The sequence below is a fragment of the Castor canadensis genome, chromosome 1 (genome assembly GCF_047511655.1).
Source record: "Castor canadensis chromosome 1, mCasCan1.hap1v2, whole genome shotgun sequence".
Classification (NCBI taxonomy): domain Eukaryota; kingdom Metazoa; phylum Chordata; class Mammalia; order Rodentia; family Castoridae; genus Castor; species Castor canadensis.
In genome coordinates this window covers 36104295-36130998 of record NC_133386.1, presented here as the reverse complement: position 1 = coordinate 36130998, position 26704 = coordinate 36104295, and the positions used below count along the sequence as shown (strand labels likewise).

Sequence of the window (26704 nt, the reverse complement as noted above, 5' to 3'; positions counted from 1 at the left end):
CAGGACTGACAATAAACTTTCTCTTTGTGCATAAGAAGCTCTTAAATGGCTACTATTGTGGGTTGAATTGTGTTCTTCCCCATGTACCCTTCCCGTCAAATTCCTATGTTGAAATCCTAATCTCCAGTACCTTAGAATGTACCTTTATTTGGAGATCAGTTCTTTACAGAAGTAATGAAGATGAAGTGACGTCATTAGAGCAGACTCGAAACCTAATATGACTGGTGTTCTTATAAGGGGAAATTTGGAAACAGACTTGTGAACATGAAGATGTCCATCAACAAACCAAGGAGAGAGGTGTTGAACAAATCCTTCACTCACAGCTCTCAGAAGGAACCAACCCTACCAGAATCTTGACTTTGGACTTCTAGCTTCCAGAACTGTGAGAAAATAAATTGTTGTTTAAGCCACCTAAGTATTTGGTACTTTGTTACAGCAGCCTAGAAAATTAATACATCTAACTACTTCATGCCCTCCTCCTGCAGACATGAAATTTCAAATTTGGACATTCTTCAACTGTATATTATTTTGAAGCTAATGTATATCTTTATTAATTTTGTTTATGTATATCTACATTAATTTCATATTTGAAAAAAATCTATGATGTTCCTTAAATGGTAATTTTCTAGATTTCATGCTAAAGTATATAGTAGTAAGAGATGTTGAGATTCATTTAAAACAATGTTCACAGTTTATAATGGAATAAATAGAGACTTTTAAAGTCACCCAGTTAGTTATTGGTGAAGATAGTTTATACAGCAATCAGTCTCCATTGTTTCATACAGTAACACTGAGCCATCTGTAGCTAGTAGCCAAAGATGATACATCAACATTTAATTTTTCCTATTTTATTATGTTAAAAATATGTTTAAAGTCAGGATAATATAAGAGTAATTAAGATCACAAAAAAATAGCTTACTTCACTAAAACCATATTCTACAAAGTTCTTACATTTATGCATTCCTAATTAGACTATTGATAGTTTCAGTTACATGATAGACAGATTTTTGTACCATTCTGAAGTAAGCACAGAAATTATATATACTCAATACCTAAGTCCATGGAAAGATTAAGATGTTCTTTAGGAGTCTGTATATCCAAGCAGAAAAAATTGTATAAAAGCCACCTGTGCACTTGCTAATTCTCAAAATCAGTTTTCTCAAGTGCATTATACCTACTTAGGTAGTTTTCAAAGGAAAACATTATTTTATTTCAAATGAAGTTAATATTTGTCATGAATTTAACTATGTGTTAATAGACCTTTACTGTTTCTCTTCTTCTCTGATTATTTTCTGTGATCTTTATTTAATTCTTTGAGAAGACTCAAGGTAAATAAGATAGGAATCTTCAAATATTTGACATGGAAGAGAGGACTTAGATTCTTCTACCTTAGAACTAAAATGAATTGGCCTAAGTCACAATTAAAAAGATTTCAACTCAAAACAAAGAAAACCTTTTAACAGAGCTGTGAAGTGATAGAATTGGCTGTTGTGGAAGATCTTCAGGGTTAGTCACTCATGATATTCTAAGCATCAGACCATCTTGGGGACTTTGTTACAGAGAAAATTCATGCAATGATTGGAACAGATTAAACGGCCTTTATAACCTTGTCTATTTTAGAAATTTATGTTTCTGGGAACTCAGTAGCAATTTCACAAAACTGTTCCCCTCAACTAACACAAGCATCACTCCTTCCTACTCTTTACACCCTTATGTTTGGTGTGCTGCTTAATTCATTTAATTAAGACACAGAGATGAAACATCAGTCCTAATTCATATTATGTCAAGCTAGCAGCAAGGCTCAAATTATAATTTTTTCTTACTTACTTATGAGTATGAAATGGTGTATTTATTACTATACTGGATGAGAACAACAAATTGTCTTATAATTATAAAAAAAGATGGGGTTATTTTAGCAGTCATATTAGCCATTGTGATTCTTTTCTAAACAGCTAAATGTATATATTATCACTGTTAGATAATCAGAACTGACCTCTTTCATTTTCTCCAGCTCATTCTGTAAGGCTTGCTTTGCAATTTCAACTTCTATAAGCTGTTGCCTCAGTTTCTCATTTTCATCTTCTGTTGTTGTTCTTTTTTCTTCCACATTTTCCAGTTCATGGTGAAGTCTCACAGATACATCCTTTGCAACCTAAATTAAAGTGTTTGTAAGATAAAATACAATCTTATTCATGTTGAAAAATATTAAGAGCTAATACTTACACAGAGCTTACCATATTACAGTTAGTGTTTCAAATGTAGTCCAAGGAAAGATTACCCATAAGCCATTCACATATATCATCCATTTAATCCTCACACCAATTCCTTGAGATTTGTGTTGTTATTATTATTATTCCTCTTTTATACAGAAGGAAACAATCTCAGAGAAGTGAAATAAATGCTCATGGTCACACAGCTAGCAAGAAGCCAGGTAGTTTCTGCACCTGTAAAATGGTTACATTAATAATCTCTACCCTAAGGGTTTCTTTTTCTTAAAACAAAATGAAATAATAATATAAGTAACAATGCTTGCTACAGTGCCTGGTAAATAGAGAACACCCAACAAAAGTTTGAGAAAGAAAAAAAATTAGTCTAAAAATGGCTTTGATGAACTGTTTACTCTTGCCTTTCTTTAATATAGGGAAATAGCATTTTATTTTCATATTTATAAAATTAACACAATTGAAACTATATTTGGTTGCCAACAGTGATAAATATTATAACTGGTTTGCATTATCAATAAATCTGCCTATAGTCAAACTGAACTGAAGAAACCACACTGGTCTAAAAAACATATTTTCAAGGTTGAGGTTTCTCTCATAGGAAAGATTCTGAAGGAGCAACTTCACTTCAGATGGGGTTTTTCGTTTGCTTTATTGTCTTTACTTCTCCAAAATGGGCTACAATTTACACAGTTTTCCTTTCAGGGAGTTACTGAAGTGTAAGTGCAGAAAAGAAGAGTCCTGGTAGGGAGGCGGGGACCTGCTGAAAGAAATCTCAACTCTGTTGTTTTTCCCAGGGCTATTCTTACTCTGGGAGTCCACATCACACTGCTCTTGAATGCTTGGTTCAACCGGGCCTTCACTTGGAAGACAGACACTGGACACCACCACGTTAAGACCAAGCCTGGGGTCTGCCACAGCCTTGTTTCAGCACAGGAGGAAGGAACCCTCTTCCCATCCCTTCTAGAACAGCCACAGTTACTGTTGGGAGAGCCCCCTATGCTCATCCTCTCCACAAATACTCAACATTTCAGATGCACCTGTCTGTACTTTCCCCTTTGGAGACCACGATATTCTGGGAAACTGTTCATACAACTCTTTGTGAGTCACCACAAAAAGCCCTTCACCACAAGGAGTCCTTAACCACAGTCCCACCCGCCGCCCCTTCCTCGCGCCCGCCAGCCCGGTGCTGCAGACCTTGAGGTCCTGCTCCAGGCTGCGCAACAGCTCGCCATCGATCTCCCCTGTCTGTGCGTAACGGAGCCGTTTGCGCTCTGCTTTGCGGAGGCGGTACTGCAGGATCCGGCAGTTTTTGTTGGCTCTTTCCAACTCGTGGCGCATTTCCTGCAGTTGACAGGCATCCTCCTCGAAGAAAGTGTCCCTCATCTCGTCCATCTCGGTTCTTAGCTCATCGATCTCGTTCTGAGGCGGTGACAGGCCACAGGTCAAAATCAGCCTCGCTTTCAGCCCCTCGGATACACACCGTGCACATACCATCCCAACTCCAAATTCCCAGCTTTATGGGCCCCCTCTCCAGAGAGACAGGAGTGACAAGGAGCTGAATGAAGGAGAACTAGAAAAAAGGGACCCACGGTAGGCCTTCTCTCTCACTCTAGCGCTCTCTAGAGCTAGAAAAAGTGGGACAAACGATGATTAGAAAGACGAAGGCCCAGATTTCATTTTAAATGAAACCTAACACTGTTTCAAATCCGGACCAGGATGGGAACATCCATCCCCACCTTATCAGTTCCCCTCCTTTAAAGCTTCCTAACAGGTTGTCCTCCTCTCCCTCACCCCCGCCCCCTCCCGGACACGCCCTAATCCTCTGAGGCCATGCTTCCCCTCCCCCACTCCGCTTCCCCAGCCCTCACCTTGAGAGTCTCGTTCTCCTCCCGCAGCTTCTCCATCTCCTCCTGAATTTCCTCCTGCTCTTGGAGCTGCTGCGGGTGCGGCTGCGACGAAGGGGGAGCCGCCGCTTGCATGCCCCCGCCGCTGGTGCTGCCCTCTGCGCTTTGCTGGGGGCCCTCCGCGGCCGCCGCCATTGGCGAGGAGGAAGGGACGATCAGGGGCTCACAAATGGTTGGGGCGCCTGCAACCGGGGAGCTGCGGCTGCTACTGCTGCCGCCGCCGTTCTTCGTGTGCATCTGAGCCGCGGCCGCCGCCGCTGCCGCCCGCTCCTTCTTGAGATGGAATTGGATGAGCTCAGACTGCAGACATCCTTCTTTCCAGTAGCTCCCTCCACCGCCGCTGCCGCCCCCTGCAACACCGCTCGCAGAGTTTTTGCTGCTGGGGCCTGGGGTTTTGCTCACCGAAGAGGTAGATGGCGAAGGGGAGGCCCCCTCCCCACTGCTGCCGCCCCTCTGCTGAACGCGAACGCCTTTCCCTCGCCAGCCCCTGGGCGGCGGCGGCTGCGGAGCACCCCCCTCCCTGTCCCCGGAGCCACCGCTGACTCCTCCTCCTTCCCCGCCCCCTCCTCCTCCTTCCCCAAGCGGAGGGGGCTCCCCGAGTTTCGAGGGCACTGACTCTATCTCCCGGGGTGGCTCCTCTGGAGGCCCGGGTCTCCTGCTGCCCACAGCGGCCAGGGTCGCCGCGGGGACTGCTTCAGCACCAGTCACAGGCTGGACAGCTCCCGGAGCGGCCCCTTTGGGTGCTGGGGGCACCGCCTTCTCCGTCCCGCCTCCGCCTGCTCGAGAGCCCGCCGCAGGCACCGCGCGGCTGGCAGTCTTGTTCCCCTGCTGTTGCTGCTGCTGCTGCCGAACAGAATTGAGTTTAGTGCCAGCCCCCACAGGGGACCTGGTGGCTGCGGTTGTCTGTCGGAAAGAATTGTCCCTCGGTCTAGCGGGTGACTGAGCTCGCTGCTGCTTTCTGCTGCTGCCCTCCGGATGCAGGCGAGCCTCGGTGGCTGCGGCGGCTGCAGAAGCTGAGGTTGCGGCAGGGGCAGCGCCCCCGGTTGGTGGCTGACTCATGGCAGTCTGGGAAGAACCTACCAGATGCGACTCGGAATTCACCACTAGATCATTGTTTTCCCTCCTCACCGCCACCAACCTTCCTTTGTAAGCTGGCACGGAAACAAAAGACGAGAAAGATATATGTCTGCGACGTTACAGAGCAAAGGGTGATTTTTGCTGTACAAGGGAAGCTCCAGAAAATGATAAGCCTTGGGAGGCGTTTAATAGAAAGAAGCTTTGACTTTAGAAATAGGATGGAGAGCTGTCACTGCTCAGTTTGCCCAGAGTGGCGCTGTCTCCATCTTACTCCATGTCAGTAAAATGACAGGACAGAAAGCAACTGGAGCTTGCGTTCTCTAGGTAGCAGATTTCCAAGGGTGAGATACAGAGTCAGAAAGGGATTGATGGGAATGAAGCTAGGAAAGAAGAAAAGAAATAAAGCGAAGAGGCTTTGGAAAGAAAAGTAGATGTATACAATACTAGAGTTGTCAAGCCTCCACTTTCACCACTGTGGCTTTCCTCAGTATCAAATCTGTATTTTAAGCCTACTTTAGTGAGAAAATTCTATTTAATTAGCATCAGAATGTGCCAATTAGCGAAAAGGGGTTATGGTTTTATAGGTTGCTAGAGAAAATTTGCTGCGGATGACAATTTTCTCAAGCAGATTGAACCCCTAATGTTGCACCCAATATTTTTAGAATAGGACTAAAAGAAAAAGATAAATAATGATTTTAAGTCACCCCCAGTTTCAAGAAAATTTATATGCTTCAGTCACTCACAACCCAACAGATTCTTTTTTTAACCTTAGAAAAATACTTTTGGGGATGGAGTTGTGGCTCGAGAGGTAGAGCACCAGCATTGCAAGCACAAATCAAGCTCAAACCCCAATACTATTAAAAAAAAAAAACTTTTGAAATAATTGATGGGCAGCTCTATACAGTCCTTGTTCCATGACATGAAGTCTTCTAAACTTACTTGATACTGTAGTTCTAGAGATTCATTTTAGTTTCATGTGTAACTGCAAGTAGAAAATATTTTCATTCATAAGCATCTTCTTAGATGGTATATAATAGGCTAACTTGTACTTTTAAAGTGCTTATTCTCTCCTGTGAAGCCAAATTCTAGATGGACTGGCCCTGCACTCAGAAGGTGGGTGCATCCCATCTTCCTTCAGTCTGGTAAGATCAGTTTCCTTTGTGTATCTTTCCAAAATAAATCCATCATGTAATCTTTAATACAGCAAGCTGTTTCCAAGGAAAAGGCACCAGATTAACTAGCTAACTAGGCCACTAGGGAAGAAAACTCCTGAGGCAGTAGCACAGAAAGGACATGAATGGCATAAAGCTCTACTTGAAAAATTAGTCCCTTTAAGAAGGGTAAGAAGGGTTACCTGACCACTTTACTTGATTATTCTTGTTGTTTAACAAGAACTTGTTGTTTAACAAGTTATGATCCTAAGGATCATCATAACTTAGGATGTAGTAATTCTTCATTTGATAAAGAAATATTGCTGAAAGCTTCGTTCTCCACTCCCCCCCCTTTCTATTTCTGGGATCTCCTTCAAACTCACTTTGGACTATAAAGGTAATCAAAGACAATTTGAGGAGGAAAAAGTTGCTCACCAACTTTCTTTCCTCTACTTCTTTTGGAGCCACAAGGCTACTAGAATGGCCTAGTTAATCAGCATGGGTCAAGGGAATATGGGCCCCCAACTAATGATATAACGATGCAAATGTTTGTTTTTTAATTAAGAATAACCACTCCGGAGCTGGGAAGCTATTAGATAACACTTAAGCCTGGTCCCCAGACAATTTTAATCCCAAAGAAAGCTCTGCTTCCTATAACTGGCCTCCATAAACAAAAGCACCTGGCTGCTGTCACTTTGTGATTCCCACAAAGTGACAAGATGCTGCATCTCTTTCAGGCTTCCCCCATGGAAATCATCACCCAAGCAACCCCAACAAGGCCAAAAGAAACATTGAACCTCAAGTTTTATCTGCCCCCCAGACCCACCCCATTTCATGTTCCCATCCCTTTAGAAATCCAGAACTGCTCACTTCTCAGCAGAGGCGATGTCCTCAAGAAGCTGATGCAAATCAACAGAACTTTCTTCCCTTCTGATATTCCGGAGATCTCAAGGTTTATTTCTAGATCTGTCAGAGAAAGTTCAACTTCCTAGTATTATGTGAGATTTTTCTGGCTGAGCACGCCGGCTAGCCTCAGTTCCACACCCACTCACTCGACTTCTCCAAACAATGGCGGTAACCTCAAGATTCAGCTGTCTTCCAGGCAGGTTCCTCGCTGACGGTCCAGGGCTGGGCCAGCGCTGTGGCTCTCAGCAGGCGAGCACCCGAGGTACCAAGCGGTGCCAGACGCTCCCGGGAAAGTATTCATGAGCTGACCTCAACCGACTGGGCAGGGGAGAGGGCGGGATTGAAGGAAGGACTGGATAGTAGTAACCATAGAGAGGTTACTTTGAAAAGGAAAGAGAAAGTGGGGACGAGGAACCAGGGATGGGGTGGTGGAGGTGGGGTTGGAGACAAGAAGACAAAAAAGCTAGAGCCACGCCCGAGATGGAAGATTGGCAGCCTCACTCAAAGTCCTTGCTCCACTCTCATTTCCCGTACTTGGCAAAAGATTCCAAAATCACTTAAAATCGGAAGCACTGGTTTTGTGCAAAGCTTTGTCTCGGGGCGGATCAATCGCCATCAATTATTTACTTGAGCTCTCTTCTCTGGGAGGCGAGCTCCTGCAGCCTTCCCGGCGTGAGTGGCGTCTCCGGATGCAGCTGCGAGGCCCGGCGGGCGGCGGCCCGGAGTTCTCTTTGTTCCCTCACTTTAATTCTCAGCCGCGCTCTACACGCGGTGCGCCCTCCCCACCCCCAGCTCGGGCGGAGTCATCAGATGTCGTTTCCACCGTAGATTATGGTAGGCAAACCTACCGTTCCGGGGACAAAGGGTTCTTGTGAAGGCACGACTACTTGAGTGGAAACAGAATAAACATCAGCTTACAGAGATGGTTTGCTGGCGAGTTAGCCCTCGCTGGTACATTTTCCCTTCTCCTTTACCGAGGGCCAGTTTCTTCTGATGCAATTGCTGGGAGCCACAATCTTTATTGTAGTGCACGTGAGTAACAGGAGTCAGGAAGAATGTTTATAAAATCACTGCTTAAAAAGCATATATATTCTGAATATATATGCTTTTACAATTCACACTTACGTTATTGCACAGAAATAATTTTTTAAATTTAAATTCGAGTGGAAATTTCTTTTTCTTTTCAGCTTTTTTTTTGAAGGGTGGGGGGCGTGGGAGCCTAGCTCCTACCTACAAGAATTCCTTTGTGAACTTGAAGATGAGAATAAAAATAAGTACTGCTTTGGAAATGGCATTTTTCTAGAAATTAAAATTGTCTTACATTGTTATGTGGTTTTGTCGGGAAAAAAGGTGAACATCTGGTAACAAAAAGCGTTTGCACTAACATGAACTTTCGAGTAATACGAGATTTTATTTTGCAAATGTAAATCTTGCATTAAAAGCGAAATAGAAACAATGTGGGAGTGGCTTGACGATCATTACAGTGAAATAAAGTGTGTTCAAGACCTAGTGATTAATAATCTTCAGTGACAGAACACAAATGTGGCATCACAACAAAAATAATTTTATGTTCCAAAACATAGATTAAGAGATGGTGTGTACCTGGCACTGTCCAAGGTGCTGGGGATACAAAGAAAAATCAAGAAATTGTCTTTGTGCTGGGGAGACTCAACATATCAGTGAGAGTTGATACAATTTGATATTTTCCTTATTCTTTTTCTGATACTGTTGGGAAGTGGAAAAGTAACACTTATGACATCCACAAACACTGACTTTTATACCAAAAATAAAGGGAAAAATGACAAAGTGAAAATGCAATCACAAGTTAGAGTTTATATTAGACAATTTGTCATTATGTACTCAAATGTAATTGCAATATTCTTAAGAAACATCAAGATCTACAGGTCTCACCCAACCAAAGTGGATAGAATGAATAAATATATTTTTCAGGTTAGTCTTTATAAATAAATGATTGATATTACAAACATAAGTCTAAGACACAAAACAGTACTGCATGTCTGAGAACTCATCCTGCTTGGGCATCTCCATTTGTTTTTTCCCTAAGGTAGTAACATTTATTCCTATGCAGTCAATAACATTCAAAAGTCTAATAAAAATCAAGAATGTATTGTCATACAAGCTTAAACAGTATGTCTAAATGTTTCATTTTATAATTTAGTAGTATACAGTTTCAGGGCTGAAGACTATAAAATAACATAAGTATAAGTAGTTTTTAAGAAGTATCTTTACCAATATAAATATGGCATAAGAGAATGATCTTTTTAACTAGAAATTTGTCTGGCTTATTCCCTTATTTGGTTGTTAAATTTTAGTTCTTCAATTAAGGAAACCTCAAAGATGATTGTTCAAAGATTTCTCCAGAATCTAGGAAGACTTTGACATTATTTTTTGCTGTTTCAGAAGCAGGGTTGCCAAGTGACCTTTTAATGTCTACTTGCAATAATGAATCATATACTTTGTAGCACAGCAGAAGATAAGGATCTTCAATTAAGGGAAGAAAGCTAAACTCTCAACTTTAGCTTAGAAATACACAGAATAAAATGTTGCCCTTCAATTATTATGACTTAAACCACATCACAATATTTAAGTTCTATATAGGTTTACAGTTTGCAAGGCCCTTGTACTTTATATAATAATAATAGAAAAACTCTCTAAAGTAGATATTATTTTCCTCTCTGAAAACACAGAGTAACTGAATTTCAGAGATATTGAGTAGCTCAAGTTCAATTTCAAAATCACATTTTTCCTTTAGCAAGTCTTTTTATGTATTTCAAATGCCTTTGAAAAATACTACAACTTAAAAATCTATATGACTAGGGCTGATTTTGTCCTAATGTCCTAGTTCAGCATTTGCAGCAAGCACAGGATATCTGGTGAACACTATGACATTATACTCCGTGTAAAATTTTCTCCTTCTTACTCTTTGTATCTATTTCCATTCTACTTTTCTGTTAGAAAAACTAATATATTCCCTATTTTCTTTTGATCAAACCATCAGATTCATGTACTTTCTTACTAAACACTAGTTTCATCATTGCTTTAGCTTTTTCCTTTGCCTCTGCATCTATTTTTTTCTTTCAAAATACCTGTGTGTGTGTGTGTCTGTGTGTGTACTGCTGGGGATCAAATCCAAGGCTAGCTCAGCACCGTACCACTGAGCTACTGAGCTACATCCTCAGGTCTGCTTAAGACATTTTACATTTCTTTATTTCCTCTGCAATTACTTTCAAAGGCCACACGCTCATCATTCTGACTAGACTGTTGCAAATGCTTCTTATATGAAATATTTTTTTCTGCCAAATCCATATACCTAATGCTGTCACTTTATACCTTTATTAAACAATTTCCTCATGTCATTCTGCTTAGAGTCATGTCTGAATTCCTCATCCTAGACTTCAAGGAAGTGTATGGACACCATCCTCTACCAAAAATGTACTCCCTAATATTTCACTACACTGTTTCCCTGTCCTACTTAGATCTATTATCTCTGTTACCCATAAACATACAGGTTTGTGTAGTTTCTGTACCTTTCCTCTTGTCATTCCCTTTACTTGGCATGTTCTCCTTCTTTTCCTGTTCAAATTCTGCCCATATTTTAAAGCTCAGCTTAAATTTCAAATTTCTCATAATATAAACTTAGGCCAGTTAGTTAAATTTTCTGAGTCTCAGGTTTTAAACATTTATTTATTTATGCAATACATATTACTAAATTCATGTTATTATCCATGTTATTATTATTATTAAAAATGAAGGTAGTTCTTATTACAGTACATGGAACATAGTAATCATAACTAATAATAAGTGGCAATTATAATGTGCCTGGCTTGGTAAACTGTCAATAAATATTAACTATAATTTATAATGTTGATATTTCATTAACATTATATTAGTTTAACCAAATCTTGCTACTCCTAAATATCTACTAAAACAATTATTTTATAATTGTCCATGTAGACAGCAAATGCCTTGGGAAAATACTCTTGTGTCCTTCACTATCTCCAGGACAGAGTTGGATTCATAGAAGCAGTTCAATATAAATCAATTGATTTGTAGAGTCCTACAGAAGAAGCTGATGCTCTTGAATCTATGCTTAGTTTTTTTAAGAGTAATTTAGCTTGGACATTGTGTCATTGTCCTGACCTTTACTGACATGTGTATGCAGTCACATACCACATTTGTTCTCTAAATTTCACTTTCGATAACAACAAATCACAGACTCCTTGGGTTGTAAACAACATGATTCATCTTTTGATCTCTAAGCAGACCACCCAAACCATATTTCAGACATCTCAATAAAGGCTATTCTATCATCTCTTAGATTAAGTGTACATATTTTTTGTTGTTGTTGTTTTTGTATTTTAAGATAGGGTCTCACTATGTAGCCCAGGCTGGCTTCACACTTGTGGTTCTCCAGCTTCAGCTTCCCAAATACTGGGATTACAGACATGCACAACCCATGCTTGGCTTTATACATGTTATGACTTAATATTATGACCAAAACCTCTTGGTTTGATTCGTATGTTGAAATAAAACTGCTTTGTGAGTGAGAGAAATTGCCACTATACTATGGCTCCTTTAATTAGTCATGATGTTTGTTGTTGTTGTGCGTATTTATAGATGAGTTTTACACACTCAAACTTCTGTTGCATTTGTTCTGTAAATGTTCATGAATAGTCATTCTTGGTAATGAGTAACCCAATGTCTAGCCATTTGTTGCTGCCAAAAATACTGCTGAATTCCTGATTTCAACTATGTCTCATCTTAATCTTAATGGAGATTTTCAAGTCCTGTGATTCTTATATAAATACTATACACATTTAAGATCACCATTAAAATTTCCTTTACTATCACTCATTTAATAACTTGGAATCATCAAATTTTCTGTATAAACATTTTAATTACCCTTGTGCAACTCCTCTGGATCCTCCTACAGCTCTCAGCATTCATCAGTAGTTATTAAAATGAGCACAGTGGTGAATTCTCAATAAAGATGACATCCTAAGTTTCCTATATTTCACTAAGAAATTTCATTACAAGTTTTGCATTTTTAGTTTCTATCTTCTCCCTTTATGACCAAAATAAAGTATTTAAAGTTTCTCCATGTTGACATAATCTAGCAAGCACCCACTGAATGAATATGGCAAAATTTATATTATACACTTGATATTAAGACAACTGTAAAGATAATATTTTAATAATTAGCTGATCTTGTTATAGAAAGAAAAAGCAAATATTCATGTATATCTTGTATCTTAATATTTTGCTTTTTTGTTCTTAAATATTAGTGAGATTTTATATGCAGTCACTCAAGTTTTGGATATTGTAATATGCTATGCAAAGATCAAGGTGCTCTTCTCTAACAGTATGTATGCTAGATTACTTTGACGTCATTTATTCTTCACCCAGTGATATTTATTATATGTAAGAGTTTATTCAGTGTCCTTAAAGGAAATAGATAACACACTGAAATTAAGATACTTTGGAGAGGGTTCACTTACAATAGGACTATTTACAAGATGAGGATAAGATATAGAAGAAACCATAATGGCACTTCAATAAGCAGGAATTAAATAGCAGTGAGGCACTATCACCACATTTGGTCAGAAAAGAAGACATCATTGACAACAGCATTGAAAAGATGAGGGGCACAATAGTCACTGCGACCTAGAAAATGAGATGCGCAGAGCATGTTACTGAGAACAGTGATTTCCTACTGAGTGACATAACCAACCAACATGATTGCACTGACAGTCAGGGTGACATTTACCATTACTTCAACTCCTCCCTGACTGTTCCACTAGGACTCTCCATTGGCTGGTCCAATGAAAGCTAGAGGGTTATGAAGCCTTCTAATATGAACCATCCAGGCTGGCCTCTTGGTTTGAGTAGATTAAAGAGATTAAATATAAAACATCCAACACAATAAGCAACATTACAAATAATGCAGAGTGTTTAAAATTGCATATCCCTTAGAACATTTATCATTTTGTGGGGGAGGTATTGAGACAAGTCTTACTATGTAGGCCAGGCTGGCTTTGAACTTTCAATTCTCCTACCTAAACTTCCCAAGTGCTGGGATTATAGGCATGCATCACAATTCCAGGCATAATTCATATCTTTTATGTTTGATGGTGATCCTAAAATTTCTACTTTAAGAAATAATGTACATTTTAATTTATTTTTTCCAATACTGGTTATGAATTTTTTCTGTTTTCACTTTCTTTGAAAAAGCATTAATAAATTGGAGGTATTATTTCTATGGCATTAAATTTATCTATTCATTATCATGGTATCTCTCTTTAGTTAATTGGATTGTATTTCTGAATCTCAATAAAATTTACCTTCAGAAATCTTGGAACTTTTGCTAGATTTGCTCCTAGGTATTTGATATTTTTAGACAATTGTCAAAGGAGTCTTTTAAAGCATATTTGCTTATTGCTAATTGCTAGTTTATAAATTCACAAGGCAATTCTATGTAATGATCTTATATTAATACACTTTGCTTTATTTCTTTTAAGTAGATAATCAGATCGTGTGAAAGCAATGATATTAATTTCTTCCCCTCCAATCTATTTGTTTTAAATTTATTTTTCTTGTTTTATGTCTAGGACCTCTTGTGCAATATTGGATAAAAAGAGTAATAGCTAGTAATTACTAAATTAGGAACAAATGAGGATTTTCTTATCTTTGTATAGTATATTTGTAAAAATTATCTTAACAGGTGGCATACTTGATTTGGTAGAAACATTCAATTTGAATTTATAAACAAGACATGGAATTCTACCAGCATTACTTTTAGTTAATATTATACTGAAGATTCTATAGGGAAACAATGAAAGAAAAAATAAGTTTAAGGATTGGAAATGAGACAAAATTGGTCATCATTTAGATGCCATATTGATATTATCTACTCTCAGTCCTAAAGAATCTTCAGATAAATTAGTAAAGTTAGGAAATGTTTCTGTGTGATAAAAGAATTAACTTAGAATGTATGTCCTTATTTCATTAAAAAACAAAATATGATTTAAAGATATGTATACCTCTTCCTATAAAATAAACATTTATCAATAAGTATAACAAAAATATATGATATCTTTTAAAATAAGGTATATATCCTTATTCAGAAAAATTAAACAAGGCTTAATTCAGTTAAGAGATTGGTGCTAATTTATGTTGATAGGATTTAGTATACTAAGCATGACAATTTTTCCTACTTGATCAAAAATGTTGATAAAAATCCAAGTTTATTTTGTAGAGTTTAGTGTTTGACTCTGTTTTGTATGTAAATGTCAAGGGCCAAGAATAACCATGACACAATGTGAGCTGACATGCTCTATCAGATATTGATATTTAAACTAGAATATTTATTATGCTTTTGGCTGGGGGTTCAGAGAAACTAGAAACAGGCTTAGCAAGCAACAAGAATGGTGTTAAAATCACAAAGAAATGATCAAATATTCATTAAGTGGTATTAAGAAAAATGGATGTTTATGAATTCAAAAGAAATTGTGTCAGGATTTGACATCATTAAAATTATTTAACTGCATTTGTGACTTAATGTGAAAGACAAAACTTTAAAACTTAAAAGAAAGAGTGGGAGAATTCATTTTCCATATCTCTTCCTCCTACTTTTAAAGTGATTTTAAAAATCTCATAAAACTAAATGTTGAAATAGACATGGAGCAGCAAGAAGTTTGGTTGATATGATTAAAAATTAGTGTAGTACTTTGATAAACAATGTCATTTTATCTAGAAATATTGAAGGCACCAGTTTCAACAATCTGGTATCACCAATCATTGAGATAGAAATTCTTGTATATTAAGCAGGATGTGTGTTCATAGAGATATTTGTAATATGAAAAATCTTAAAATTACTTAAATAATAGAATTGTAATATATTTATTCAATATATTACTATAGAATAGTGAAAATGTATTGTAGCTATAAATGACAGCATAGTTGGTTCTTAAGAATAAGTGCTAAGCAAAAGAAGCACCTCACAAAATACACAAGTAAAGAATTTACACATTTAAAACTACAACAAAACTAAGCAATATGTTACTAAGGGTATATGCATATATATGAAACTAGCAAAAAAACCAAGAAAATTATAACAACATTCACACTAATGGTTACCTCAGAGTACAAGCAAAAGACAGTTTACAAGTAGATCTGGCTTTGTGTATACGTGGTATAGCTTGTTTTCAGTGCTGAAAGATTATCTCCAGTTTATATTTTTCCTCTTAACTCTCTGGTTTTGTGTATGTGTTGGTTTTGATATTAGGCAGGCTAATCATTTGAAGGAAACTATGTGTACCTCCAAGCTTAGCAAACCCATGAAAATAAGGAACTCTCTTTCCTAGTAGTTCCAATGAAACTCCAAGTACTAATCTCATTCTTCCACATTAGGTCATAAGTTCACCCTTGTAGTAGTCATGGGGATATACAATTGTCACTATTGAATCTTAGTTTCTTAAGCTAAGTGGTAGACAAAATCTCACCATCAATATGAGCAAGGTGGAGGATTCATGGTTTCCCAAAAGAAAGTTAAGGCTCTATTACCAAAAGAACCAGATACTGATAACTGAGATGTCCAAACAATGGATCTGTACTTTAGTCTCAAGGCAAACAATAGTTTTGTCTCTGAACTAACTAAAGACTAAACTATATCTTAATGGTGGTTCATAATATGAAGAGTCACTGAAAAGTCAAGATACTATGGCACTGTGTGATACACTTTGAAAAATCTGACTCCGTTTGAGCAAGTTATGGGAACAGTTCATACAAATCATTATTGGGGCAGATCAGAAATATTGAAAGTACCAAAAGACCCCCAGAATTCTCAGTATTATTTTATGAAGCTTTCATTAGGAGACAAAAATTGAATGCTCTTGAATAACATTACGGAATAAGAGAGGTGGACTTGCGGTTTTAATTCAGATTATAGAGTGATGGAGTTGCTACAACCACTACAAGTCGAATTCCTGATAAAACATAGGTCCAGGGTGTACATATATTTTGCTGCAAAATAAGGGAGTCCTGAATAGTCTTTCAGAATGAGAAGCCTAGTACTCCATGAGACAGCTGGGACCACTTAGGTACACACTTCTAGATTTCGCCAACTCTCTTGCCCACACAGGTCTGCAATAGAAAAATGAAACTATAATCATAAATTTGAAGCTTTAAATGTTGAGCCCAGAGATTTGATCAGTGGAAATGCAATCTACTGTTTTATGTTGGTTGTGGTAATATATGTATTGGTTAGGATGCTTTTACCTGCAGCTCTGCATCTTTACCTTTACCCAGTTTCACGATTCTTCCTGATTAAAACATCCAAAATAGCTTCCTTTGAAAAATCTGTGATTAGTGGGATTTTACCTATACAGGTATTATACCTATACAGGCATTGTACTTAAGTCTATGTTACCCTCTCCACTGCACTTTCACAGTCTTTTCCCCACTATCCTGTATTGTTGAACAGTTTCCAATGTGTTTTCTTGTGTCTCGTTTATACACAGATGTGGTGTACTTCATAATTATTCACTATCTGTCTTTCCTTCTTTCCCTCCTTGCTTGCTCTCCACTATCGGTCCCACTTTGGAATACATGTTCCATTATATATAAATATTTTTTGAAATAGGGTCTCACTGTGTAGCCTAGGTTGATTTCAAACTCAAGACCCTCCTGGGTGCTGGGATTACAGGCATGAACCACCACATCCAACTATCATTTGTTTTGAGTGGGAACTGGCAACCATCCCTGACTCCTCCTGCCTGAGAAGCTCCCTCTTGAGTTGTCCGCCTCTAGGTCCCCAGGAGACCAGTTTCCTCTTTAGGGAATTCTCAACCCTGATGCTATGAATACAATTTCTTTAATAGTAGGAAGTATTTCTGGAATACATAATATAGAAATGAAGCATTTTCTTTTCTAACATTCACTTTCTACTTTGTCTTATTTTTTTCCAAAGTTGGTACTGTGAAAAAAGCTTTACCTGGTACCTTTTGGTGCAACTCAGACCTGAAAAAAAATTATTTTGATGTGTCTCCTTGTATCATTTATGTTGATGCTATACTTAATTTTCCTTACTGATTCTTAGGAATAGCTTTACATTTTATTATCTTCTAGTCATAAGTATTTTCTCCAGGCTGTTTTTTGCTTTTTGGCTTTATGGGTTGTGAACAAAATTTTAAATCCATGGTGCAAACACATTATCTTTATAGCTGTTAATCTTTGCATCTAACTTAGAAAGGTCATCTCAATGAAATATTAATAATTTGATCCAATATATAGTTAAGCTACATTTATTATCCCCATTTTACACATGTGGAGAAATTTAGGTTGAGAGATTAAATAATTTTTCCAAGGTTACACAGCCAATTAGTGTCAGAATCAGATTTGAACAAAGGTACTCTGGCTCCAGATAATATGCTGGACTAGTGTATAAATTTTTATTACTCTAAATTCTAATATTAATATGGGTGTCTTCAACTTTCCATTCTTATGCTAGTCTGTGCTTTTTAAATTACTATAAATTACACACCATGTAATCTTGACAATTTGTTTCCATTTTCTCTTTCAGGTGAACTTTACAATTAACTTGTCAGATTTTATGAAAATCCTATTTTGCTTATCTGAATTTGGAAAAACTGATGTCTTTACAATAGTAGAGCATTTTTCATAGGAATATTATATACTGATTTGACTATTGTTGCTTATATGTGGGAGATGAGGAAAATTACTGGAGGTGCATTTAGTTGGAAAAATAATTGTGGAATAGGATAATAACACAAGCTGGCCTTGAAAGAACCACAAGCTCCATCTATTTATTCAATCCTCCCAGTTGACAATGATCTCTTTCTAATTGAAATCTGGTGTTTGATTTAATGCACTGTGAAAAACTGTGACCTCCCAATCATGGAACGTTGATACTACACATTGAAATTTCAGCATATGTCAGAAGCTTCTTGAAAGCACTCATGTCTTATTCATAGTTATAACCCTACTGAACTTCCATACCTATTTATTATTCCTTGTACATAAGAACTATCAGAATGTTTTGCATATTAGAATGATAGTGTTATATTGTCACAGGCATACATGTTATTTTTCTCACAGTGTTGGCTAGGAACTGGTGAAGCCATGTCATATATTTAAATACTATTCAGTTTCTAGTGAAAGACCACAAATTATAAACACTTTTAACTAAAAAGAGAGCATTGTGGATAGAAAGATCAACAGGACAGGAAGGAGGCCAAACTAAAGTGCACAGAATCTTTCTGTGAAAGAGTGGTTGGATATCTCTCCTGTTCTCCAGTGTCATTTAGTGAAACACTAATCTCCCTAGTTATTTAATTCAAAATTCTTGGCTCTTCTCTTTCTCCTCACATGCCACCTCAATCAGTCAGAGTCTATACACAAAATATATTCCATTTCTCATCACTTTTGCTACTACTGCAACAATATAGGAAAGATCATTTCATATCTTAAAGAATCTTTTTTTTAAATCTAGACTTACTTTACTCAAAATCACTGTGTCTTTGTAATAAGGATTGTTTAATTGCAAATATTACATATGTATCATTTGAACTAAAAGAATATGTTTTTTATGGTTTAAAAATCACTAGTATTTTTTGAATAAAGAACTAATTGTATATCCAGAATAATGTGCACTGAAATCTTAACACCAATTACATTAGTAAGTCATTGTAAATCATGTTCTTAGTCAACGTGTGCAGTGATTTGAGTTCACATCTTAATTTTTATGATGTTGGGTAATAATTTCACTTAATTCTGCTTCCTTACTCCACATGTAAAATGGAAATTTATTAAAATCTCCAGATTTTCCCCATAAAGTTTTAATTAAAAAAAACATTTTTTAATTTGGAGTTTCTGAGAAATCATCCCAAACAATTAACATAATTTTAATGTTGTTGATATCTGTAGCATCTATTATTTAGATAGTATTTTAATAGCTATTGAAATATTGTACAAATATTATGCAGCTCTGCATCTTTACCTTTACCCAGTTCCACATTTCTTCTTGATTGAAATATCCAAAATAGCTTCCTTTGAAAAATCTGTGATTATTTTTCAGGTCTGAATTGTACCAAAAGGTACCAGGCAGAGCTTTTTTCACATTACCAACTTTGAAAAAAAATAAGGAAAAATTAAAAGTGAATGTTAGAAAAGAAAATGCTTCATTTCAGTATTATGTATTCCAGATATACCTCCTAGTATTGAAGAAATTGTATTCACAGCATCAGGGCTGAGAATTCACTGGAGAGGACACTGGCCTCCTGGGGACTTAGAAGTGAACAACTCAGGAGGGAGCTTCTCAGGCAGGAGTAGTCAGGGGTGGTTGCCAGTTCCCACTAAGGTCTCACCTCTGCCTGACCCCAACCAAAAGAGGAGTACAAAAGTTACCAACAGAAAGTTTATTAGATAGAGACCAAGGAAGGTGTGGTCAGGAAAACCCAGGTCTCCAGACATGAGGAAACCAAAGAGGTCTATAGAGATGCTTGTTAATTTATCCAAAGGCAGAGAGTGCTGTGAGTGGCAGTCCATCCTAACTGCCTATGTGGTGTCACATGATCAGTTCTTAAAAGTAAACAAACATATTTATTGATATATATATAAATGTATATGTGTAAATATACACATACATGCACATTCATGTATTTATCACCTATTTTCATTTTTATTAAGATATATTCATTGTACAGGGGGGATTCATTGTGACAATTCTGAGTAGGCTTACATTGTACATTGATTAGATTGCCCCCACCATTTCCCCTACTTCCTGCAACTCCCTCCTTGCTTCACTTACAGCAATTACAAGAGGTTTCATTGTTCTATTTTGTATGTGTATATGAAGCCCATCAACCATATTCCCTCACCTTCATCTCCATTAACCTTTCTCCATCCCACAAGTACCCCCTCCCCCCCCACACAGTACCTATTTTACAGTTTGAACTCACAGTATTCTCTATTGCAATGATTTAGGGAAGGCTGAATGAAGACAACACTTTCATAATCAGAAAAGACTGTTCTTTTTAAGACACATTTTTATTTATTCTGTATGCGTTATGCTGTTCCTCCATATAGCAGGCTACTGTAATTTGATCTGCATGCTAGTCCACAGAGGAGATATTCAGTCCAGCTCCAAATTAGTTTAGAGTGTGTTCCTTCCGAGTCTGACAGAGTTATAAAATTAATGATTCCTTAGGTTCTCTCTGGCTCTAGCCCTCCAGGTGTGGCTCCATTTTAGGACTCTACTTTCACAGAACTTCTTTGACAGAATGGATTCCTAAGATCCTATACTTACTTAAAGAGAGAGAGAGGAAAAGAAATAGAAGCTTGTTTTTTTTTTTAATTTGAGGCTTTACATTGGACAGAACCTCTAGTTACCTTTGCTATTAATGTTAGTCTTCAATTTCTGAGAGTTTAAGTACCTGGGAAAAATGTTTGCCCCAGTAGTTTATAACTGTTAAATTAGGACCTTTATAAATTAATGGAATATTATATCACTCACTTCCCTTCCAAAACAGTGAAATCCTCAGCAGTAGTATATTTGGTAGGGCTGAGCCATCTAGATTTAGGATTGAAGTGACAGTTTTAAGAAGTAATGCTCGTTTGCAAAGTACTTAGCATTCTAAGGTTTATCTATTTGAAATTTTCATTAGTCCTAATATTCTCTTTATTTTTCCTTTTTTCATTTTTATTAGCATATATTCATTATACAGTACAGATTCATCATGCCAAATCCTAGTGCCTTACATTGTACATTGGTTAAATTGCCTCTTCCTCCTCCTCCCCTTCCTTTTTCTTCTTCCTTTTCTTGGTACTGAGGTTTGAAATTAGGGTCTCATGCTTGCTAGGCAGGTGCTCTACCACTTGAGCCATGCCTTTAGCTCTCCAGTTTTTCAACTAATGTTGAATAACTGTAAAGTTAAAAAAATTTAGTAAAACCAGTGGGCACAGACCTTTAATACCAGCACTGGAGAGGTAGAGATAGGAGGACTGGGAGTTTGAAACTAATCTGGACTACTATTAGTGAAGTCAAGGCCAACTGTTTGGGCTCCACAGCAAGACCCCATTTCAAAAAAAAAAATTGGTATAAAAATCAGCATTTACTCTCAATTACAGTATGAAATGAACCAGATGTCAAGATTTACAACAAATAGTGTGCAACAGGTTATGAACTTCTGTTCTTGGAAGCAAATAAGTACTCTTAAAAATCAAGTAAAACCTACTTAAGTAACAGGATTAGCTCAGTGTTCTGATGATGGGCTGGCTCCTTGCAGGGGCCACAGCACAGGAAGCTGCTCTGCCATTTTGCCACTAGAATAGGAGGAGACAGGTAGCCACATATCTTATAGCTGTTCAATGGACTTGTTTCTGAATCCACATGTTCACCTTGGTCCCAACAAACATTTTGATGCCGTACAGCCATGCCATTCCCCCAATTATCAAGATATGCTTTGTAGCAGCAGTCTTCTACATTAAGCAAGTCATGTTGAATACTTTCAAGGTTACACATATTTCAATTTTTTTAATATAAAGTGACATTTACATTGTAGAAATAATATATCATAGTGTATGTGATCAGTCAACTTGTTTCTGGAACACTAGGCATGTACCTGGAACTTTTATGTTCCTTTAGAGAATTTATCATATTATGCTTTCAAGGCTGGAATCTGAGTAATATTCAGACATCTCCAAGCATGTGATAAGGTGTTTCAAATGCTAAAGTTCACAAACAAAGGTGAAAGTTCACAAGAAAAGAAGTATCTTTAACACAGTACTTTTCTTTCCTCAAGGCAACAATATTTCTTGGAAATATTATTCTACATTTCCCCAGGTAACAACCTGCTGCCCCAGCTTCTTAAAAATTGGCTTAATTTTCAATTCTTGCATCAAATGTCAGCCTGCGAGCAGTTTTAGCAACATGGGTAAACTGAGGAGCTAATGAATGCAATTGATTATTAAGATTTAAAATTATACATCTTTTGAATGCAGATCACATTTTTAAGGATGAAAAAGGTCTTAAATGTAGTCTTGAGATATGAAATGTATACATGTAGATATTAGTATATTTTCTTTAGCATAAATGTGTAGGTTATATGTTTTAAGTGGGTCTGAAATATTTATTAAAACTGTCTGGTTTCCTAGCAGTTATTTAAAAATGTATCACATGAATCTCTCCTCTTTCATCTCATTCTTTCCTTCCAGAGAAATTTGGAGGTGTCTCAGAAAGCTCCTGGAATTCATCAGGAGTCACCATTCACAAGGACTCAAGATCTTGAGAGCTTGAAAGCATGGCATATGTTCCTACTCCCCTGACTAAGAAAAAGTGGACTAGTGGGTATTTCTGCACCCAGGTGGGATGCTGCATTTCTGGACCTCCTCTCGTCATGTCCCATGGGACTGCACATTGCAATAAATTGAACACTGAAATTCACCAATTTCTCATGGTAAAATGTAACATCTGCTGGGCTTTTCAGTGACCAGGAATGTTTCTGCAAATTATTCAGAGATACAATGAGGTAAGTAAGCTCAGGTGTAGCTAGAGTAGGATCCAAGCAGGTATGTTTAAGGTTAGAGCATATCTTCTCACTCTCACCACTGTTTGGGTTTTTCCTTCTCCAAGCTGTAGTGGAGTGGAGTTGGCTTGGCCTGGGTTTGATGTGCCTGGGTCTGTCTCTCACCAGAACTAGAGATTTAGATGTACAACCTGCCTCTGAAACCTTCACCTCAGAAAGGAGAGGTAATTTTCAGTGCCCACAGGACTGTGGCCCTTAGCTCAGTCAAGTTTATGATTGAAAGTAGTAGAGAATAGGGGGAGAGGGGATAAAAGAATGATGGAGGAAGCTAATTTAACTAAGATGTATTATAAGCACTTTTGTAAATGTCAAAATGTACCCCCAGAACAAAAACTATGATAATAAAAAAAGACAAAAAGTAATCAGCCCCCTCCATTCCCAACAGTTATCATTATCAACCAGTAATGATAATGTTATTATTCAATTTTTACAACATACTGTGACATGTTTTCTCACTAAATGCAATGAAGTTTTAATTAAAATGTTAATGATAAGTTAGAAAATGAAAAATACAAAGAAACCAGTAGAAACAAGACAGGTCTCTTTTCCCAGAGCATATCTAGGATAATTTAAAGAGGGGGGTGGGCCAGAATAGACATGCCTTAATTCTCTTCATAAACCAAGTTTGTGGTTCCATGTGGTCTTTTTTATCCCCTCTATGGAGAACCTTGCCACAGGAGTAGATTCTCTAAATGGATGTCTTCCGATGGGAACCCTAACAATGATGAACTTCCTCTCCTTACCACCAAATTTGAGAATCAACTCCAAATTGCTATATTCTTCATATACATTTCTTAAATTTCCCTAGTCATCATTTTCATACTAGAAATATTCCCCCTCCTTACTTGCACAGGATCAACACATCCAAGAGAACTTGCAGCTATACTTTATTCAGTTTTTACTTATTTATCACTTTTTGCTGTACTGGGACTTGAACCCAGGTTCTTGAGTATGCTAGGCAAGTGCTCTATGACTTGATCCATGTTGCCAGCTCTTTTGTTTGTATTTTGTTTTTAAGATAGGGTCTTGCTAACTTTTGTCTAAGTTGACCTCAAACTCAAAATGCTCCTGCCTCTACCTGCTGGGTACCTGTAATTACAGAATGCCCAACCATGCCTGGCTTGCAGCCACAGTTTTGCAAGTTTCTAACAGGCTCAAAAAAGTTCTTTGCATTTATAATAAGCTTACAAATTTCTATTCCAACCAAGTTTCCCTTGCTCTCTTTCAGCCTGTTTGGCACCTGGATCCCTTTCTGATGTATTATTTACAAGTGCTGGAAGGCTCTTCCTTACCTGGGGGTCATTGCCAGTGGAGAGATCAATCTTTGTACTCTAATATTGTTCTCACTTCCTGATCCTGAGATTGGGGGTATCTGAATCATTGGTGACCATGTTTATTGTACTACTATAATGTTGTACTATTGTACTTCCATCTGGGAACAAACATTAAGCAAATACTAACAAAAAGTTAGTTTTCAGAAGTGTAATGTAAATCAGAGGAAGAAGCAGAAATAATTTTAGTGCAATAACACTCCAGAGACATTAGAGGAAGAAATCCTCCTTGGTTCCCAGTTTCTCTTCACTGCCCTGTTCATAACTTCAGGACTTTGAAAATGGATGATATTGAACTCCGAAACAGGGCATAAGAAGAAGAGACATGAACATGTGGGAGGAGACAGAATCAAGGGACAGCAGACCTTAGAACAGTGGATAAGAGAGACAGTGAATCTGGAGAAATTTTTCTTCTTTCTTTTTTTTTTTTTTTTTAAATTTGCCAGTAGTGAGTGTTGAAATTAGGACTTCACACTTGCTAGGCAAATGCTCCACTACTTGAGTCACTCCCCCATCCTTGATAAAGTTTTCTTATTGCCGTCACAGGGGTAGTGGCCATGGTGGATCACTCTGATGTTCTAGTTGAAAGGCTTCAGACTCCATGATAATTTGAACATGATTTGTACATGGCAGAAAAATTTATTGTGAAAATTATTATACTCTATCATTTGTAAAATGCATTTAAAAGATATAATTTATACCTAAATTAAATTATTGTTTTATACATTCTTTTGGCCTCCTAATTAGTGTGATGAAGAAAGAGATTGTTTAATATTTGACCCGACTCTTTTCCAAAGTTAGTGTACTGCTTTGGGCAATGTGTCTACATTTACATGACACTGCGTTCATCATATTCCATCCTTTTCTTCTTGGGCTCTTCTAGTACATTTTTCCAACATGTTTTCTTCAGTCTTAATATAACTATGAGAGACTACTTATGATTTGCATTAATCCTCTTCTAGTCCTCATTTTTATTAATCTAGTTCACTGGGGAACACAAATATCTAAGAAATGAATGAATAGAAACATATGTCTAGAAAATTCCGAACAACCAAATTCCTACTGATGTTTTTTGCAATTTGATTTCTTCTGACAGATGACTTACTTCAAAGTACATGACCTTGTGAAACACCTCCCATCACTGTTTATTTAAGTATATATTCTACTAGTCTCCCTTGATGGTCCGTGGTCTAAGGGTTTTGAGACAGATTATAGCAGTGCCACATGTGAGAAAGTTAAAAAGTTTGTATATGAAAACCTAGAATGGAACTTCCTGAAACCATTACATCTGCTCTGGTCACCTGTAGGTCACAAAAGTCTTCACTCTGATTGGGAAGGGTTCTGACAGTAAAGGACACCCAATCAATTCTGGATTTCAGTGAATTTCCATATTCCATATTTAAAACTTCACTTCCTATTTAATAATTTGTTTTTGTTTTAAAGAGAAAGACTCTTCAAGTTCATTTTGGGATTCTCCTTTTAGTGACACAACTTGATAGATTTCCCTTGACCTGAAATTATTTGCCAATTTTTCATGCTACTCTTTCTGCAATTACATGTCTTCTTTCTTTTTTTTTTTTTTTTTTTGAGGCAGGGTCTCGCTATGTATGTCTTTGTTGTGTATGCAAACACATGATCCTCCTTGCCTCAGCCTCCTGAATGCTGGGATTGCAGACTTGTGTCATAATGCCTGGCTCATTAGTTTTTAAAATGTTTGTCTTTCTTTCTTGTATCTTTTCTTTCTTCCTTCTTGTTTATTTTTGGTTTATTATTGTATTTAGTTTTTGGAGGCAGTGGTTCACCAAACCAATCAAACTGATTTGAAACCCCATTTTTAGTCACATGCCAAATTATTTCAAATACATGAGCAATTTCTTATTTTTGTTGGTTCCATTTATCTGTTCTTTAGTCATTAATAAATGTTTTATTACTTTTCTATTTTCTTTCTTGGTCTTTTATTTTTCTCAAATGTTGAAAAACCTTGATTTTTCTATTTTTGTTTTTCAGAGATGTATTGTTTCTCTAAACTCTCTCATATGTATTGATGGTTCTTTATTAGATTACTTTGTATATTTGGGGGGGTCAATGATCTTATTGCTTGTAAGTAATTATAAATCTGACTTCTTTTCCATATTAACACTCTGTAGATTTCCTTCCTATGCTTTTTTTCCTTTCAGCCATCCTTTTTCTTTTTCTTGGGAGGGGTATAATGATACACATCTATAATCCCAGCACGTGAAAAGCTGAAGCAGGAAGATCTAGAGTTCAAGGCCAGTTTAGACTACATACAGGGTTCAAGGAACGCCTGGGCTGCATAGTGAGACGCTGTTTCAAAACAACAACAACAAAGAATATTATTCTGCTTATCTTATCTAGCACTGTATAAGAGCCATGCTTCTAAAGTGAAAATATGAATATGAATAAATTGTCACTTTACAAAAGAAATGAAAACTAAGTACATTTACTAAGAGTGTCTCTTATTCAAAT

General features: G+C 37.2%; 1 protein-coding gene and 1 long non-coding RNA gene across 2 annotated transcripts in view; one reads left to right on the top strand and one right to left on the bottom strand.

Annotated features, from left to right (window-relative positions):
• Mtcl3 (MTCL family member 3) overlaps positions 1-5188 on the bottom strand; it is a 33992-nt gene extending 28804 nt beyond the window's left edge. The window contains exons 1-3 of the mRNA XM_074075103.1: positions 4094-5188; positions 3420-3644; positions 1994-2152 (exon numbers count right to left, since the gene is read on the bottom strand). Of these exons, the coding sequence (XP_073931204.1) occupies positions 1994-2152; positions 3420-3644; positions 4094-5188 (1479 nt within the window). The remainder of the gene's footprint in view (positions 1-1993; positions 2153-3419; positions 3645-4093) is intronic.
• Positions 5189-8157: 2969 nt separating this feature from the next.
• LOC141423443 (uncharacterized) lies at positions 8158-24874 on the top strand. The gene is made up of 3 exons (XR_012448345.1): positions 8158-8295; positions 22516-22829; positions 24115-24874. It is a non-coding gene; the product is annotated as an uncharacterized lncRNA (long non-coding RNA).
• The last annotated feature ends 1830 nt before the right edge of the window (positions 24875-26704 follow it).